This window comes from Ascaphus truei, chromosome 15 (assembly GCF_040206685.1).
Source record: "Ascaphus truei isolate aAscTru1 chromosome 15, aAscTru1.hap1, whole genome shotgun sequence".
NCBI classification, from domain to species: Eukaryota; Metazoa; Chordata; class Amphibia; order Anura; family Ascaphidae; genus Ascaphus; species Ascaphus truei.
The window spans coordinates 49,532,478-49,552,754 of record NC_134497.1 but is presented as its reverse complement, the minus strand read 5'-3'; the positions used below and the strand labels follow the sequence as shown (position 1 = coordinate 49,552,754).

Sequence of the window (20,277 nt, the reverse complement as noted above, 5' to 3'; positions counted from 1 at the left end):
ACTCTGACCTTTCCAATAATGCTAGATTAAACAATATTATTTCTTTCTTTTTTTTTTTTAGGGGGGGTGTATTTACGCCACAGATGTAAAGGAGAAATATTGCTTAGGTGTTAAATATTTTCACAAGCATCAAATCTGCAATTTAGGAAAATTGCATGTGTATTTTTTAGGTGTAACAGAAATGTCAGTGTAATAACTCTTACAAGTCTACTGACAACTTGCAATAAAAAAAGCCCAACCTGGGACATTCAAGTTAAACCACTTTTAAGTAAGTTAAAGCGGTACAGTATTACATGCTGCTTTTTCTCCAACATCATTTGAGGCGTGCTACTTACAGCTCCTGGGACTCGTTGGGAGAGCATGGTTATAATCTCCCAGACAAGAATAATTGTCTGGGACAAATAATAGCTGGGAGAAGCTGAGGACGGCAGCATTTCTTTTTTCCCTCTCTGCTAAATGATAATGGCAGGAAATGTGTAATCTGGGTAATTATAAAGGTTTTTGCCTGGGAAAAAATAAAATAAGGGAAAAGACTTAAAGAGAAACTCAACAAGTATTCTGCACTGTGGGAATGCTTTATTTATAATTTTTAAATATATATATATATATATATATATATATATATATATATATATATATATATATATATATATATCCGGAAATAATTGGACACTGACACAATTTTTATAATGTTGGCTCTGTACGCTACCGCAATAGATTTGCAATGAAACAACCGAGATGCAATAGAAGTGCAGACTTTCAGCTTTAATTCAAGGGGTTGAACAAAAAAATTGTATGAAACATTTAGGAATTGTAACCATTTTCATACACAGTCCCCTTTTTTCAGGGGCTCAAATGTAATTGGACAAATTAACACAATCATAAATAAAATGTTCATTTTTAATACATTCGAGAATCCTTTGCAGGCAATGACTGCTTGAAGTGCAAAACGTGATATATCAAAAGTGGCGCTCTATTATAAGCTTTAAACACGTGTTAATCCAATATTAACATATAAACCATAAATTGAATAAATATAAGTGATACAAACAAATCCTTGAATGCTGCTGTGACCCAGTGCAGGACTGCTCTCTCAATCCCAGGTGAATATGGCGACGTGGTGATCAAAGGGAAGCGCAAACATGTGGAGATATAAAAAATAAAACTGATGGTGCAGTATTGTGACAAATAAATACGTATTCTTCTTTAAGTCTGCTGTTATTTATACTCACAAGTGTGAGGATGATACTGTGTACGTAAAGGTATCTTTGGGTATATGTCTGCAGTGATGATAAGCTGGCTGGAACCTCGGTGTGGGAATATATTCCTTAAATGGTTAAACACAGAAAAGCCAACATAGCGCGATCTGTTTAAAAACTGTATTCAAGTGGTTAAAAATTTAACACTACACTCACATGATGTATGCTATTTAAAAGCATTTAGATACGCAATGCATCTCGCCTCCGGTATCTTGGTGCAGTTTTTCCTTCCCTCTTCTCGGCGTGCGTCTCACTCCTGCGTTCCAGCAGGGCGGATGTGACGTCAGTGAGACTTCGGGAGTTCCGGTTTGGAGGGCTGGCTGTGAATCACCTTCACTCTACGCGTTTCTTCCCTTAGGATTTCTTCAGGAGTGTTGGTGATGATACTATGGCTAGATTATATACCCTAACATGTGTACTGATAGGATCAACACTTAATTAGTGTCTTAAAGGGATATTCCTTTATTTCTGGCTAAAGTGCAAGCTGTGCTATTAAAAGTTTCAAGTATCAGACATTCTAATTAGTACTTGATTTAGATGTTATGCAAATTGTTATGAATAAATGTGTATATATTGTTACAACATATTTCAAGATTACATATACATTGATGTTATCTCCATATTACAACATATATGGAGTCCAAAACAGAAAAATATATAAACTACAATTTATTTAAAACTTAGAACTTGGCGTCGCAGTAAAATTTAAAATGTGTAAAATTATGTATAAATCTATGATAACATTCTACATAGCTTTCTAAAATTTATTCATAACAATTTGCATAACATCTAAATCAAGTACTAATTAGAATGTCTGATACTTGAAACTTTTAATAGCACAGCTTGCACTTTAGCCAGAAATAAAGGAATATCCCTTTAAGACACTAATTAAGTGTTGATCCTATCAGTACACATGTTAGGGTATATAATCTAGCCATAGTATCATCACCAACACTCCTGAAGAAATCCTAAGGGAAGAAACGCGTAGAGTGAAGGTGATTCACAGCCAGCCCTCCAAACCGGAACTCCCGAAGTCTCACTGACGTCACATCCGCCCTGCTGGAACGCAGGAGTGAGACGCACGCCGAGAAGAGGGAAGGAAAAACTGCACCAAGATACCGGAGGCGAGATGCATTGCGTATCTAAATGCTTTTAAATAGCATACATCATGTGAGTGTAGTGTTATATTTTTAACCACTTGAATACAGTTTTTAAACAGATCGCGCTATGTTGGCTTTTCTGTGTTTAACCATTTAAGGAATATATTCCCACACCGAGGTTCCAGCCAGCTTATCATCACTGCAGACATATACCCAAAGATACCTTTACGTACACAGTATGATCCTCACACTTGTGAGTATAAATAACAGCAGACTTAAAGAAGAATACGTATTTATTTGTCACAATACTGCACCATCAGTTTTATTTTTTATATCTCCACATGTTTGCGCTTCCCTTTGATCACCACGTCGCCAATGACTGCTTGAAGTCTGGAACGCATGGACATCACCAAACGCTGGGTATCCTCCTTTGTGATGCTTTGCCAGGCCTTTACTGCAGCTGTCTTCAGTTGTTGTTTGTTCGTGGGTCTTTCTGCCTGAAGTTTTGCCTTCAGCAAGTGAAATGCATGCTCAATCGGGTTGAGATCAGGTGATTGACTCGGCCATTGCAGAATATTCCACTTCTTTGCCTTAAAAAAACTCCTGGGTTGCTTTCACAGTATGTTTTGGGTCATTGTCCATCTGTAAAGTGAAGCACCGTCCAATCAACTTCGCTGAATTTGGCTGTATCTGAGCAGACAATATATCCCTATACACTTCAGAATTCATCCAGCTGCTTCTGTCTTCTGTCACATCATCAATAAACACTAGTGACCCAGTGCCATTGGAAGCCATCCAGACAGTGAAATAAAGAACGCTAGATGGCGCTCTACTACACCCAAACAGTGATGTGCAAAAATATATCAATAATATATCAATGAAAAATAAAATAAATAAACAAAATATTTAAATAACAGTGAACAGTGTATACGATAATAAATAAAAATAAGGCAAAAACAACTTATCACTCGACCCTGTAGAAAGACTGTTTCAAAAGTCTTGAAGAGGAACTGTTGATGGAATTCCAGGGGAGCGTCGCCGAGTGCCCAAAAAAGAATAGGCTTGGACTGGATTTACTGGGACGTACTGGCTCACGCACTGTTGTTTAAAAAGCTGTGTGTGCTGTGCACGCGCATAGTAAGTGAAACTTCTTTGACTTTTGTCACAGAAATTGTATTTGTGTTGGTGATGTTTTAATTAAAAATTAAAATACAATTTCAGTGACAAAACGCAAATAAATTTGACTTAGAATGCGCGTGCTCGGCACACATCCCCTGTATTAGCTATTTGCACTAAGTGTGAATTCCTTGTGTGTATGTGTGTCAGTCAGTGTGTGTATGTGTGTCAGTGTGTGTGTGTGTGTCAGTCAGTGTCTGTGTGTGTGTGTATGTGTGTCAGTCAGTGTGTGTGTGTGTATGTGTGTCAGTCAGTGTGTATGTGTATCTGTGTCAGTCAGTGTGTATGTGTCAGTCAGTGTGTGTGTGTGTGTGTGTGTGTGTGTCAGTCAGTGTGTGTGTGTGTGTAAGTCAGTGTGTGTGTCAGTCAGTGTGTGGGGGAGGTGTGGGTGGGTCAGAGTGTGTGGGGGGTGTTGGTGGGTCAGTCAGTGTGCGGGGAGGTGTGGGTCAGTCAGTCAGTCAGTGTGCGGGGAGGTGTGGGTGGGTCAGTCAGTCAGTGTGCGGGGAGGTGTGGGTGGGTCGGTCAGTGTGCGGGGAGGTGTGGGTGGGTCGGTCAGTGTGCGTGGAGGTGTGGGTGGGTCGGTCAGTGTGCGGGGAGGTGTGGGTGGGTCGGTCAGTGTGCGGGGAGGTGTGGGTGGGTCGGTCAGTGTGCGGGGGAGGTTTGGGTGGGTGGGTCAGTGTGCGGGGAGGTGTGGGTGGGTCAGTGTGCGGGGAGGTGTGGGTGGGTGGGTCAGTGTGCGGGGAGGTGTGGGTGGGTGGGTCAGTGTGCGGGGAGGTGTGGGTGGGTCAGTGTGCGGGGAGGTGTGGGTGGGTCAGTGTGCGGGGAGGTGTGGATGGGTCAGTGTGCAGGGAGGTGTGGTGGGTCAGTTTGCGGGGAGGTGTGGGTGGGTCAGTTTGCGGGGAGGTGTGGGTGGGTCAGTGTGCGGGGAGGTGTGGGTGGGTCAGTGTGCGGGGAGGTGTGGGTGGGTCAGTGTGCGGGGAGGTGTGGGTGGGTCAGTGTGCGGGGAGGTGTGGGTGGGTCAGTGTGCGGGGAGGTGTGGGTGGGTCAGTGTGCGGGGAGGTGTGGGTGGGTCAGTGTGCGGGGAGGTGTGGGTGGGTCAGTGTGTGGGGTGGTGTGGGTGGGTCAGTGTGTGGGGAGGTGTGGGTGGGTCAGTGTGTGGGGAGGTGTGGGTGGGTCAGTGTGTGGGGAGGTGTGGGTGGGTCAGTGTGTGGGGAGGTGTGGGTGGGTCAGTGTGTGGGGAGGTGTAGGTGGGTCAGTGTGTGGGGAGGTGTAGGTGGATCAGTGTGTTTGGTCAGTCAGTGTGTGGGGAGGTGTGGGTGGGTGGGTCAGTCAGTGTGTGGGGAGGTGTGGGTGGGTGGGTCAGTCAGTGTGTGGGGAGGTGTGGGTGGGTGGGTCAGTCAGTGTGTGGGGAGGTGTGGGTGGGTGGGTCAGTCAGTGTGTGGGGAGAGGTGGGTGGGTGGGTCAGTCAGTGTGTGGGGAGGGGTGGGTGGGTCAGTCAGTGTGTGTTTCAGTCAGTGTGTGGGGAGGGGTGGGTGGGTCAGTCAGTATGTGGGGAGGTGTGGGTGGCTGGGTCAGTCAGTGTGTGGGGAGGTGTGGGTGGGTCAGTCAGTGTGTGGGGAGGTGTGGGTGGGTGGGTCAGTCAGTGTGTGGGGAGGTGTGGGTGGGTGGGTCAGTCAGTGTGTGGGGAGGTGTGGGTGGGTGGGTCAGTCAGTGTGTGGGGAGGTGTGGGTGGTGTGGGTCAGTCAGTGTGTGGGGAGGTGTGGGTGGGTGAGTCAGTCAGTGTGTGGGGAGCAGTCAGTGTGTGGGGAGGTGTTGGTGGGTGGGTCAGTCAGTGTGTGGGGAGGTGTGGGTGGGTGGGTCAGTCAGTGTGTGGGGTGGGTGTGTCAGTCAGTGTGTGGGGAGGTGTGGGGTGGGTGTGTCAGTCAGTGTGTGGGGAGGTGTGGGTGGGTGAGTCAGTGTGTGGGGAGGTGTGGTTGGGTGAGTCAGTGTGTGGGGAGGTGTGGTTGGGTGAGTCAGTGTGTGGGGAGGTGTGGGTGGGTGAGTCAGTGTGTGGGAGGTGTGGGTGGGTGAGTCAGTGTGTGGGGAGGTGTGGGTGGGTGAGTCAGTGTGTGGGGAGGTGTGGGTGGGTGAGTCAGTGTGTGGGGAGGTGTGGGTGGGTGAGTCAGTGTGTGGGGAGGTGTGGGTGGGTGAGTCAGTGTGTGGGGAGGTGTGGGTGGGTGAGTCAGTGTGTGGGGAGGTGTGGGCGGGTGAGTCAGTGTGTTGGGAGGTGTGGGTTGGTCAGTCAGTGTGTGTTCAGTCAGTGTGTGGGGAGGGGTGGGTGGGTCAGTCAGTGTGTGGGGAGGGGTGGGTGGGTGGGTCAGTCAGTGTGTGGGGAGGGGTGGGTGGGTGGGTCAGTCAGTGTGTGGGGAGGGGTGGGTGGGTGGGTCAGTCAGTGTGTGGGGAGGGGTGGGTGGGTGGGTCAGTCAGTGTGTGGGGAGGGGTGGGTGGGTGGGTGGGTCAGTCAGTGTGTGGGGAGGGGTGGGTGGGTGGGTGGGTCAGTCAGTGTGTGGGGAGGGGTGGGTGGGTGGGTGGGTCAGTCAGTGTGTGGGGAGGGGTGGGTGGGTGGGTCAGTCAGTGTGTGGGGAGGGGTGGGTGGGTGGGTCGGTCATTGTGTGGGGAGGGGTGGGTGTGTGGGGAGGGGTGGGTGGGTGGGTCAGTCAGTGTGTGGGGAGGGGTGGGTGGGTGGGTCAGTCAGTGTGTGGGGAGGGGTGGGTGGGTGGGTCAGTCAGTGTGTGGGGAGGGGTGGGTGGGTGGGTCAGTCAGTGTGTGGGGAGGGGTGGGTGGGTGGGTCAGTCAGTGTGTGGGGAGGGGTGGGTGTGTGGGGAGGGGTGTGTGGGGAGGGGTGGGTGGGTGGGTCAGTCAGAGTGTGGGGAGGTGTGGGTGGTGGGTCAGTCAGTGTGTGGGGAGGTGTGGGTGGGTCAGTCAAGGTCTGTGTGGGGGTCAGTCAAGGTCTGTGTGGGGGTCAGTCAGTGTGTGTGTGTGTGGGGGGGAGGCAGTCAGTGTGTGTGTGTGTCCTGCTGCAGCCAGGGGCCGGGTGTAAAATTGCGCACCACTTCTCCCCCTCCCCTTCTGCGCCCCCCCCCTTCACAAATCCTGCGCACCCCCCCCGCCACAAATTCTGCACACACCCTTCCCCCCCCCCGCGGGGTACATGCGCGCCGCCCGGGTCACCCTTTCTTCCAGGAGCCGGCGCCGAGCCCCTGTGTGTGTGTGTTGTGCCGTATGTCACCGCTTCCTGCGAGCGCAGGGGGCCCGCGAATGCGTGTGGGGGGAACGACGCTGCTGCCAGCCGCTTCTGCGCATGTGTGGCGTCCGTCAGCGGCGCCATCACAACTGCGCATGCGCGGCATGGCAGCGGCCGTTAGGAGCGGCGGCTATCGCCGCCGCATATGTCACGGTGTGTGGGGGGTGTGGGGCTCGGGGGGGGGGGGGGGGGGCTGGAGGGTGCGGCGGCAATTAGGATCATGTGACAGGGGCGATGTGAGCGGAGCGGCGTCCATTACGTGACGTCACTTCCGTTTCACATTTCGACCCACATCATCCAGTTTTATCCCATCAGAGGTGCCACTAAAGAAGTTTCACTTCAAAAAGGTGGATAGTGTAATACTGTCAAACAGTGTGATATAAATATATATAAAGAGCTGCCAAATTCCTACTTATAAACACAGTAGGAAAAGGAGCATAAGTGCCAGTCTGGAATTATAGTATATACCGGTCTTGTGAGTGAACTGATTTTAGTTTGTGTGGAATTAAACCTGTACTTTTTAAACTATGGAGCCCGCGCTGTCCCTTTTTGTTTAAAGGTGTCAAGGAAGGTGGTTGCTCCTGAGGATAGCCGTCCGGGTGTTCCAGTGTTTCATTTTTATTTAAGGTTTTATTTCTTTCAATTCTTGGCTTTCCCTTCCTATTGTTTTTTCCTTGTGTTTCTCATACCCATTTCCCTTTTTCCTTGTCATTTATGTTTTTGGTTTGTGGGTTTCTCCTGTATTGTTTACAATTGGTATTTAGTACACTACAGTATACTAGTCACTCTCCTCTAATTTATTTAGTTAGAACACACACTGATCTATCACTTATCTGGTGCAGTGATTATATGTTTTTGTTTGTATGCGTCTCTAATTTACACAGAATTTTGCAGACACAAAAGGGTTTCGGTTCAATGCAAACCAAAGTATTTGCTACACTGCATCATTGTTTGCGCCTGCTTATTCCAAATGGGAGAAAAACAAATCCATAGATACCATGGTCTCTACCACGACATGAACAAGGTCCACGAATTCTGCCTCAGAACGCAAAAAACTCTTTAAAAGGATTAAACCAGTCCTCAAGGCCTGCCGACAGGTCAGGTTTAAGGATACTCCTTCAGCACAGGTGGCTGAGTCATTGACTGAGCCATCTATGCTGAAGCAGGGATATCCTTGAAACCTTACCTGATGGTGGCCCTTGAGCACTGCACCAGATAAGTGATAGATCAGTATGTGTTCTAACTAAATAAATTAGAGGCGATTGACTAGTATAGTTGGCCACCACTACGAAGGGGGAGGGTTGCGCGGGCTTCCCTCCCCCCCCCACCCCCATGTTGGCTCATTTACCTCCCAACATCGCTGTCCTGAGCTGTGCAGTGCTGACCTGCCAGTCACAGCCCCGACCGGCAGCCGTGCCCGACCGACAGGTCAGCCAGCGCCGCAAGGATTACACTCTTGAGGCACACAGGATTATTTATATAAAGAACTACACAGATAAAAAATAAATAAATGTAAAAAATAGCGTCAGGCCGGTACCTTACTTAAAATGACAAGTATTCAATCGTTTACATCAACGTTTCCGTCCCTCTCGGTTTTGAGAAAGGTCCCAAGTGTGAGCGCAACATCGATGTAAAGGTCGTTTCATTTAGCATAGGGGATATACTGTATATCCCTGCAGCATTCACCAATGCTGTTTACAGTTGACCACATTGTCATTTTTCTATCCTTCACTAGGGCGACCATATACTGTATGTCCCGGGGAAAATCAAGACAAAAATTTCACGCTGGCGCCCATATAACCATGACAGCGGCCCAAAAAGTGGGGACAAAGGCCCATGTGTACACCGGGGACTGTCCCAGCTAGACCAGGACGTCTGGTCACCCTATACTTTGCCCATATTGTGAGTGCTCATCCTCATTTAATTAAATACATACACACTATGTGTAAACTGATTTTTAACGCGTGTATTTTACACATATACATATTGTGACAACTCATCCAAATTGCAGGGTCTATTCTCTCACATGAAAGGCAGGAAATGTAGGGTTTGCTTAGCAGATTTATTATAAACAGGGCACAAAATAGAAACCAGAACAAAATACTTAACTCCTCTCCGGAGCGCTAACACTTTGTTAACTACTTTCTCTAAGCTAGTAAGCCATGTCTGTCTCTCTCTGTCCCCTTTATAAAAGCGGCAGCCCATTAACTAGTCCCCGGGGGAGGAGAAAGGGCACAAGCCTAGGAAGGTGCTGGGTCCTAAATACCTCCCTTCAGGCACATCACAATATACTCGTACGTACGTGTTGCATGCGTGTGATGATGGCACATGCGTGTGTACATGTGCGCGATGAATGTGCTTAATACTTTGTTTACTTTTGCACTTTATTGATGTGTTTCACCTGGTGGGCACAGATTACACGCACACACTACGCTCTCTGTGCGAAAATTCCCTGCAGTGGCCAGAAAAGTCGGGACCCAGGACAAAAACGGCTAAACCTACGAAAAGGCTCCTGCGGTGAGCAGAAACAGGGATTGTTTGGTAATATGCGATTCTCAGTAAGTCAGGTATATTCACTCTCAAATATCCACACACCCAGTAGATGGCTATACTATGTGTGCAAGGTACACACACTGATTTACAAAGTAAAGTCATCTACTGTACGAATAAAACTTTTATTGGTTGGTTAAAGCAGCAATGCATATTGTCGGGCCGGTGAACGAACTACTTTAGGCTGGTATTAGACTAAGCACTGGCTTGCTTGCAGCCACGCGTGAGGCAATGATAAATACCTGTCTTCCTATGACAGATTATCCAGTGCCGACGCGGGCGCGCACGGCAGACAGTGTTGGCGCGGCTGCTGTGTGCAAATACAAAGAAATTTGTATTTTCGATCGGCTGCCGTGTCATGTGACACTGTGAGCCAATCACAGTGCGGCCTACCGTTGTGACGCCATGGCCACGCCTCCTAGCAGCGCACGTCACCGCTTGGTCTATAGGCACTAATAGCATGCGACACGCCGTGCATGCGCGCCTGCACTTACAAGATAACATGCTTTAGGCTACGTCCTGGCAGCGCGTGCACAAACTACAACCGTGATTGGCGGTCTGTAAGGGAGCTCTAGGGGAGCGTGGGGGGCTGGGCCATGATGGGGGGGGCCATGGCGGGGCATCTGACCTTCCATTGGCACACGCCGAGCACGTGAAGCGTACGCGTCACAGCGGCCACTGGGGACCTGGCCTCATGCAGCGGTCAGAAGCATAAAGGAAATGTTAGTGAAGGAAAAAAAGCCAGAAGATAAAGAAATTGATACTACTGTATACATAGCCTCACTTTTTTTTGTCATAAGAAAGACGCGGACCGGGTTATTCCAAAATATTCTGCACTCCCGGGCACAAAAGGGGTTTGTTTGTTTGTTTGTTTGCTGGACAAAGTTAGAAACAAGCATCAGGCAATAAATAGCATGTTTCCCATGTAAGCCACACGCAGCAAGACCCTGACAGGTTAGTACTGGAAATGTTTACTTACCAAACGTGTAGTTGTGTTACAAGGAACCAGGAGTTGAGTGTATCTGGCATGGTGCATTCTGCATCGCAAAAGAAACACAAGAGACATTCTGTATTACTAGCAGCTCACACCCTTTTTATAATACAACCAGTCACAGAATATTTAGAACAAAAAGCAGCTATGAGATAATTTACTTCCCGAAATCTTATTTTTCTGTCCTCCACTTCTACTGGTGGGTGTAACTAAGCTGCTACTTGTAGAATGAAATGTACAATAGCAGAGATGGAATAACACAAAAAACATGCAGCTTTTGTTACTGGTTTCTTAACTACATTATATTTGAAAGGGCCAATAAATAAAATAAAACAAAGTGTGTGTAAAAAAAAAAAAAATTAATCAAAATTCAATCAAAGCAAAAAGTCTATTGAACAAAACACATTAGGACCTTCCTCAGGGTTCCATTGCTTAGAGTGCCATCTGTTCTGAGATATATATATATCTATATATATATATATAGCAACTGTAAATATTCCTGTATATTCATTTGCATGTCTTAGACAGGTCTGCCACCCTGTCTTTCACCATTATCACCCAGCACACAGCACTTCCACTGCAGCAAGGGATTCTGGGAAATGACATGCACACACAGTGCCACCTTTTATCTCATGCTCACATTACATGAGCAACCCTTAGCCAATGCATGCTGCTTTAGACACAGCTTTTAAGCAAGGGCTTGGGAGATGCAAAGCCAGTAAACCCACTCACAGACATGTTTCAACCTTGATGGGTATCATCAGAGTGAGCTTGGTTGCTGAAATTTGCTCAAATGAGATAAGCGTCCGTAATCACCACACTTATTAAGGTTATGGTGGGTTAAGCTGTGTGCTGGGTGATAATGGTGAAAGACAGGGTTGCAGACCTGTCTAAGACATGCAAATGAATATACAGGAATATTTACAGTTGCTTTATGCTTTACTGTGGAGGGTTTTAGTCACTTTTTTTACCCACCATAACCTTAATATATATACAGGCATACCCCGGTTTAACGACACTCACTTTAAGTACACTCGCGAGTAAGGACATCTCGCCCAATAGGCAAATGGCAGCTCGCGCATGCGCCTGTCAGCATGTCCTGCACAGCAATACCGGCTCCCTACCTGTACTGAAGCTGTGCGCAAGCGGGGAGACTATAGAGCTTGTAATAAATGCGTTATTTACATCAGTTATACACGTATATGATGATTGCAGTACAGTACATGCATCAATAAGTGGAAAACTGGTAGTACTTCACTTTAAGTACATTTTCGCTTTACATACATGCTCTGGACCCATTGCGTACGTTAATGCGGGGTATGCCTGTATGTATATATATACAGTATATATACAGTATATATACAGTATATATATATATATATATATATAGAGAGAGAGAGAGAGAGAGAGAGAGAGAGAGAGAGAGAGAGATTATTTTTAATGAAAATTTGAGCAATTCCACGTGTCACAGTAGATTATCACATTTATGAATTATTTGATAATCTAATAAATATTCTTCGGAATTGGTCTCGGCGTGATAACCTCATCACGTGTATAGTTACAAAATGGTATTTAGCGAAAGAGAGAAGCACGTTATGAAGCGCGTGGGAGAGCAACAATTAGGGTCCAGAACGCCGACATAAATGTTTCCTGATAAAAGGACGATCGCTAGGAGGACCGAAAAATCTATTGGTATTGTTCAGGAGTGGGAGCAGCACATTATCGATTAATGCAATCAGACCGTGGCGTTCTCATCACTGGGAGCACGTTTCAGCAGGAGGAGGGCATTTTGAACATACACTTTGAACTCAAACATTATACTGTAGTAATTTCAGATTAGATTATAACAGTTTAAAACATTTACGAGCTGCGAAGAAAAACTCCAATTTCTAGTTTAATGAACATGAACCTCTCGCAGTGTATCTGGGACTTGATGACATAATACAGTGACGTCAATTTAGTTAACATCAGTTGATTGTCTATGTGGACAGGTCCTCCTGGGTCCCCCTTCGTTCCCTTACCTTCCGCTGCGGCTCAGACCGGCAGCGGAGGCGAAGGAGAGTGTGGGGTGGGCTGCGGTAGAGTGCGAGCAGTCAGGATGGCGAGCGGGTTCGCGGCGGCTCCCGTTGCAGAGCGCCACCATATTGCAATTGGCCGCAGTACAGCCTGGGGTAACGGTGGCCATCTTAGAGAGTACTGCGCTGGGGAACTACATCACCCAGCAGCCCCTGGGGCTGCAAGGTCACCTGGTGCCACACAGCCAATAGGGCTGAAGCAATCCCCTGTTCCCTGACATACATTTGGCGCGCTGAGACCACACCAGTCGAAGATGGAACACGGAAGGGTGAGGGTGTAGGTGCAGGGCATCAGTAAGCCCCTGCACTAGGCCAGAGACCCCAGCTAACAGAGTTAAGTAGATTAGGTTAACTACAAAATAAAAAAAATACATGATCAAAGTCCGACCTTGGTTAAATTCCTATTGGGCGAAAGGCCCATCCTATATTTATTTAGATCCAGAGGAAAAAAAATGTAAAAAAATAAAAAACTGGCCAATTATGTCTCATAAGGCAAATAAATACCTTGGGACCAATAATAATCAGATTTCTCCCTGGAACAACACCTTTTCTATGTTTAACGAACTCAGCATATCCCTGTATACCTTTCTACAGCAATATCTAACCTTTACTTGAAGTTATCTGCGATGTCTACCATCATACTCTCCATGGGTAGTAAATTCAACTTTAAAACTTCTATTTCTGTAAAGATCCCTTTCCAACCCTCCTGCTGGTGGAATCTTTAATTTCCGTGGATGCTTCGGTGTCATTGTATGTTTACTTCCCTTCCATCCTTTCCCATTTTAATGCAAGAGAAGATCTTGTTTGCCTTTGCAGCTACTGCATGACATTGGGCACTATTGCTAAACCTGCTTTTTACAAGCACTCCTAAATCCTTCTCCATCAAGGATTCCGCTAATGTATCCCATTTCATTTGTAAGTTGCCTGTTTATTCTTGTTTCCCAAATGCATAACCTTATATTTATCTGTATTAAACCTCATCTGCCATTTACCTGCCCACATTTCTAGTCTCTCCAATTCCTTCTGGAGAGAAATTACATCCTGCTCTGATTCTACTACCTTACACAATTTAGTAAAACATCCATCTATTGGAGTGGAGACTACATGCAACTAAAGTGGTTAAATGAACACTAATCTAGTGATCAGTTCAGAGAAATGGCCCTGAGGGAATGACAAACACTATCTTATTATTAACTCTGGGTACACAGAACTATATCCATTGATTTGGTAATTTTGCTCCTCTCTTGAGTAACATCAGACTGATATTGAGAGGACGAATTTTAAAGATTTTTTAATTGTCTTGCGATCACTTTATATTTTACTAGAGATCCAATTAAAAGTTGCTTCATAATTCCTTCATAATACTTACCTTTAGTTCTAAACTATAGTTGTAGTTGTAATGGATTTCAACTACAATAGGCTTGACCTTAAAAACAACAAATCCAGATACAACTCAAGTCACTAAACCTAACAACTAATTTCCCAACCACAATGCACAAACCTAAAATCTCACAACCATTCCATGCTAGACTGGATTCTCTCCCCTAGTCCCAGCAGAATCCAATCCTCTTGCATCCTACCTGACATTTTCAGTGACCATGCAATTGTTCACTGTGTAAGGAAAATCAGACCCCCTCAATCAAGCCCTAAAGTTCTCCTCACTAGAACATTTAGAAACTTTAACCCACCACAGTTTCTGGCTGATCGTACCCACTGCCCTTGGTACAGAATTGACTTAATTCCCGACCCCGTTTCTGCACTCGACTATTTCCAATCCAAGTTCTTACAACTCTGTGATACCCACGCTCCACTACGCAGAATAAGAGTAAGGGGGGGCCACCTTCCGTGGGTTACAACTGACCTTATAGTGCTCTACCATCTTAGGGATGCCTTGTGGAAAAAGTATAAAGTAACTGGTACTACCAAGGATCTTAATCACTACAGATGCCTGCGGAATATGTGCACCATGCAAACAAGACACGCAAAGGCACAATATTACTCTGAGAATCTTCGCCAGAATACATTAAACCAGCAAACATCTGGAACGTCAACAACAATATATTCCAGCCTTCTTGCCATCAACAACCAAGTAATATCATTAAGGAGGATATTACTCTGACAAATCCCACTGACATTGCAAATGCATTCAATGATTACTTTGTGGGGTGTGCTACTAAGTTATTAGTGAAAGGCAACACTAACTACAAACATTAACTTCATCCTGGGAATAGCCCTATAGCACCACCCTCTCCCAACACTGCCCACTATTTCTCCCAGTATCTGAAGTGGAGATTACACAAGCCCTCCTCTAATTAAAACTAAGCAACCAATGTGGACCTGACCTACTGCAATCAAAGTTCCTACAACTTGGTGCCCCAGCCATTGCCAAACCGCTTGCCTCCCTAATCAACTCTTTTTTGGCTGCAGGCCATATTCCTAAAACCTGGAAAACTGCTAGTTGTCCCAATCTTTAAAAGTGGGGACAAAAACACTGTCTCAAACTACAGGCCAATCTCTCTTCTCCCAATACTATCCAAAGTCATGGAAAAAGGTGTTCACTCTCAATTAAGAATATTACTGTACAAAGACAAATTGCCACAGCCAATTCCAATCTGGCTTTCGCCCCAAACACTCCATGGTAACTACCCTCCTTAAGGTTTGCAATGAGATCCAGTGTGGAATGGAACAACTTACTGGTACTGGTCCTAGATTTTGCAAAGGCTTTTGATACTGTTGATCATGTTAACTTGCTAAACAAACTCCAGTGCCCTGGAATAGGGAAACATGCTTTAAACTGGTATCATTCCTACCGATCAGGTAGATCCCAACATGTGCCCATCAGGCTCTAACTCAACCCCTTGGATACCACCTTTTACATCTGTTCTGGGCCCCCTACTCTTCTCAGTGTTCATCAATGATCTTCCTACAGCTTGTAAGGGAGCTTAAATACACATGAATGCGGATAATAATCTTATATGCACACAGCCGTAGCCTCTCCGACCTTGAACACATACTTCAATCTGACTTTTTGAGATTTGAAAACTGGATTCCCAAAACAAACTGTTTCAAACACGGACAAGACTATAAAAATGGTATTTGGGACCAAGCTAAATTTCTAAAGCTTCCAATGAATGAACTCCAGATCAGAACCAACTCTAATACCATCCTAGTCCCTGTTACTAGATTTAAATACTTGGGCATATGGTTTGACTCCCATTTAACAATTGGGTTGCATATTGATACCCTGACATTCAAAACCTATTCCAAACCAAGTGTACTTTATAGGAACACATCCTCCCGAAGTCTGCTGGTCAGAAAGCGCATCGCACAGCAGATGCCAATGCCAATTATAGACTATGGGGACATACAGTCGTATATCACACAACACACCAAACTCACATTAGCAAACGTGATACCCTCTACAATTCAATATGCTGCTTTGTCCTCCAATGTAACTAAAACAAATCACAGCGAAATGCTCAAAGAACTCGATTGGTCATGACTTGAGTTTAGGTGCAAAGTTCATCTTTCCAGTCTTGCCTTCAAATACTTTCTGGGTAAGCTACCCGCCTATCAGAACAAGCTCCTCACCCCTACCACATGCAGTACTTATCTGAGATCTGACTCCAAAAAACTGTTGATGGTCCCACGGTTCAACAAAGTATCCGGCCGCTCCTACTTCTCTTACTGTGCATCTCACAAATGCAACAGCCTACTTAATACTCACAGCCACCACCAGTCTAAGTTCTTTCAAAACTAAAGTGGTCTCACATTTTAATCTAGTCTGTAACTGTTACATATGTCCATAACATATTATCTCTTACTGTGCATGCAATATCTTGTATATAATGTATAACCCTGTTCACTTAATGCAACTATGTATTTGTAACCATGAATTATTTGTCATCATAACTCTGTGCCCAGGACATACTTGAAAACGAGAGGTAACTATGTATAAGTTCCTGGAAAACATTTTATAAATAAATAAATAAATAACAAGTGCAAAATACAGTGCTTGTTCTTGTTGATGTATTTGTTCCGATTCCTGCGTGCACCTGAACCTCTCTGCTTCTCTCTCTTGAATACTAAACTAAATCAGCCGAGCAACAGGCGTTTCATTAAATTGCTTTGTTAAATACTCACAAATAATCTACTCATCCTGGTAAAAAGTGGAAAAAGGAGGATGAATGGTGCTTTAAAGACCACGGCTACCAAACAATGGAAGAGCCGCCATCATTCACTGCTGTGCTTGCCAAAGCTGTACCCCAACATGCCCCATGTATACTCTGCCAAGCATTGTGGGGCACAACATCAGGAAACCGTGCAATGGCTGCCAGCTCCACTTCCGGCGAGGTTCTTGGTTGGACTCAGTCTTCCTCTGACCAGCTGCTGTGAATCGGTGACCTGCGGTTCACTGGTGCTGGCATGTAACATTTTTGGAGCCTGTAGGCCAGGTGTGGCCAACTCCAGTTCTCAAGAGTCACCAACAGGTCAGGTTTGAAGGATATACCTAAGAAACGCATAGGATTTAAATATGCTATTTTAATAGATATTTTTTGGTCGCATTATCTGTTTCCAGTATCCCGAGACAGTGTTCGGGTGTTTGACTTGCGAGTCACGGCCCCTCCAGTGACATAACGCGGAAGTGCGGGCGATCAGAGGGGAACTGTCACTACTAGTCACTAGGCACTCTAAGTGTGTTCTCGAGTGATATGTATTCATTGGTATCCAGCTTTTGAGTCTATATGGACTATTATCACGCTGTATGCGTGCATTAGAGACTAGTCTTCGTCCAATACACACACGGTGTGTTTGCTGCACCGAGAGAGTTTCACCTGTTCCGCATCCGGTGACCTGATTACCATCGACGGCGGGGAGCGGTTTTCGGATGAGAAGTACAACCCGTTTGACCTATTGTGCCAGTTGCCACCACTCTGAGGGGTTAAGACGACATCTGGAGACCACCCGGGACCACTTACCAGAGGGATCCATACTTGTAGGCAGTTCCAGTGTTAGCTGTGTGGTCATCTCGTGTAATGCACACGAAATTGCAATTGATCTACCATTTTTATGTACGCAGAATACTTACCTTTATTTTTATATAAGCGCTGTTTATATACTTCACTATTTGCGTTTTTGCGCTGTTGTTTTTGTCTGATTCCCTAGTTTCGTGAGGGTGCTGAGCCACTCTCTATATACAGCTGCAGACGCTCTTTGAGATTTCTCACGGTTTTGTATGGTTTAGTTATATCCATTTTTATACTTTCACATTTTTAAAGGTATATGGTATAGCAATATTGCTTTGTTCACTGTAGACATTGGTCATGATCACAATTTAGTTGGTTGTAGCTGGGCACTTTATTTCTTTTTATCACTGAAGGATATCCCGGGTTCAGCACAGGTAGCACAACCAAAATGACGATGCCATAGATTGAGCCACCTGTGCTGAAGCTGGGATATCCTGAAAACCTGACCTGTTGGTGGCCCTTGAGGACTGGGAGTTGGCCACCCCTTCCCTAGGCGATGTAAGCAAAGGTAAGTCCAATAGACTTTGAGTTGGTGAAATAAGTAATGGATTTTATTCTGCAGGGGACCAGCAACATAGTAGTAGTAGGCAAACAGAGCACAGCCTGATGACATCCAGAGTAGGAAGAAGATGAGAAAAAATCCCAGGCACACTCCAAAATAAGCAGATCAATTTAATTGCAAGCTAATGCCATAACAAGGGCTTCATGCAAAAAGCACTTTATCAACATAGGAGGTTTCCAAAAGACAGCCCAGCACATAAACACACACACACGTTTCCCTTTTTCCTGATCAGAGACAGCTACCGGAGATCTGTAACCCAGCCTCAGCACAGGCAGCAGACAGTGTGTTCTGGCTGTCTTGGCTTTATAAAGCCCTTCCTGACGGGCTTCAGCTGTTCTTGTTAATCCCCTGCCTTGACCCGGCAAGGGTTAACCCCTCACTGCCCGAAGCACAAGAGCCTTGACTGGTAGGCTCACTCTCGCTACAGAGCCCTTCAGATTCTCTATCCCGCTCCTCCCGCACCCCCCCCCCCCCACAAGTAAACAAAAATTACTCACTTTCAAAGAATTCATCATAATCTATTCTTTCCACGCAGCATGTGTACATACGCAAGCCAGCAATTTTAATTTTCTGTTAAGAGGGAAATAAAAAAAACATAATTTAAAAAAAAAAAAAACATTAAATGAGCACATACCCAATTTGATATAATCTTTACTAGCTCTGCTGTCTGCGCAGAAGCACAGGCTGTAATACAAGTGAGACGAATCTCAGCACGTAACAGGGATTAAGTACCCGTTTCAAGATCTGACCTGAAATCATTCTGAAATGTTCCAGGGAAAAGGAATTAAACATCAGCAGTGGTGGGAGAGTGGAGACTAAAAACGGTTGGGAAATAAAATGACAAAAGTCCTGGAAAGTCTTCGCAAAGAGCTTGACAGTGATTTGTGAGATATATGGACACGTCTGAAATTGTTTATTATTTTTACTTATTAGTTTAACTAAAATGTAAAAAAAAAAATTGCTGGTGAATGTAAGAAACAGACGATCACTAGGCCAATAGGAAGCTGCATCGCCAGCTAACAGATAGAAGCTGCAACACCGTCCCCAACCAATAGGAAGTCGCAACACCATCCCCAACCAATAGGAAGCCGCAAATTATTTTTTTCAATGCATCAAAGTTGCTTAGTCGCAAACATGCAGCAATATACAATGTTAGATTTGGAGATCTGCTCCCAAAGACAGCTCATGGTCCCATGGTTCAACAAAGTATCTGGTCACTCCTCCTGTTACCGTGCACCCCGAAACTGGAACAACCTAAAAGAGACTCTCAAAGTCGCCACCAGTCTAAATTCTTTCAAAACTAAAGCGGTCTATTTTAATCTGGTCGGTAACTGTTACATACGCCTATAATATATTTTCTTTAACTGTCCGTAAATATAATTTATAACCTCTGTTCATACGGTGTAAACATAACCATGTGTTTTCATCAGAACTGTGCCCCGGACAGAATTGAAAACGGGAGGTAGCTCTCAATGTATTACATCCTGGTAAAACATTTACAAATAAAAGGAAAAAATAAATTGAAAGCAATTAGCTTCTGTTATTTCGGCTATAAGTCGGCTGCCATGTGACTGTTGCATCAAAGCTGAAGTACTCAATACGCTGAGGAGACCTCTTCCCAGTGATGAAGATTAGAGGCCAATGAAGCTTAACGTTTCAGCAGCACAGTGAAGCGGATCCCGTGAAATTTACAATAACTGAACAGTAAAAAAATAGTATATTTTTCTAACTAATTAATAGCACGAAGAAGAAAAAGAACTTTCAGCACATCCCGACGACAACGATCTCATATATATTGGCTTGCGTATACTGATCTGTGTGTTTGATTTGAAGTGTTCGTTGTTTAAAGTGTACAGTTAGGAACAGAAGCAGTTTGAACAAGGAAGCGGTTAAACAAGGTATAGTATATTGAAGTACAGTTTACTGCTAGTACTTATAAACTTCATAGTGGCTAGAATGAGCAGGATTGAAAATGCCACTCAATGCACATCTTGCCACATGTATGTGCACTTGGAGCAGCTGTTCCAATAAGCATACCGCTATGGGAAGTGTGAGCAGGTGGTCTCTTTAGAGTCAGAGATTGCTGATCAGAAGAGGCAACTTGCAATATTGAGGGACTTTGGCAATCTTGAAAGGGAATTAGAGCTCACTGAGCAGGCCCTTGCTTCGACTAGTGGTGCAGATTGTTGCGCTGTTAGTGAGGAGCAGGTAGGTAGCTTGGTTGCCGTTAGGGAGGAGCAGGTAGGTAGCTGGG

The 20,277-nt window shown here is 45.2% G+C and overlaps 1 protein-coding gene across 3 annotated transcripts in view; it reads right to left on the bottom strand.

The window, feature by feature from the left end:
- UQCC1 (ubiquinol-cytochrome c reductase complex assembly factor 1) overlaps nucleotides 1-20,277 on the bottom strand; it is a 353,269-nt gene that overhangs the window by 266,001 nt on the left and 66,991 nt on the right. For 2 of the 3 annotated variants that reach the window (XM_075572585.1, XM_075572586.1), the window contains 2 exons: nucleotides 18,521-18,593; nucleotides 10,348-10,405 (listed from right to left, as the gene is read on the bottom strand). In XM_075572585.1, the coding sequence (XP_075428700.1) occupies nucleotides 10,348-10,405; nucleotides 18,521-18,593 (131 nt within the window). The remainder of the gene's footprint in view (nucleotides 1-10,347; nucleotides 10,406-18,520; nucleotides 18,594-20,277) is intronic. The other variant, XM_075572584.1, reaches the window with a different exon arrangement.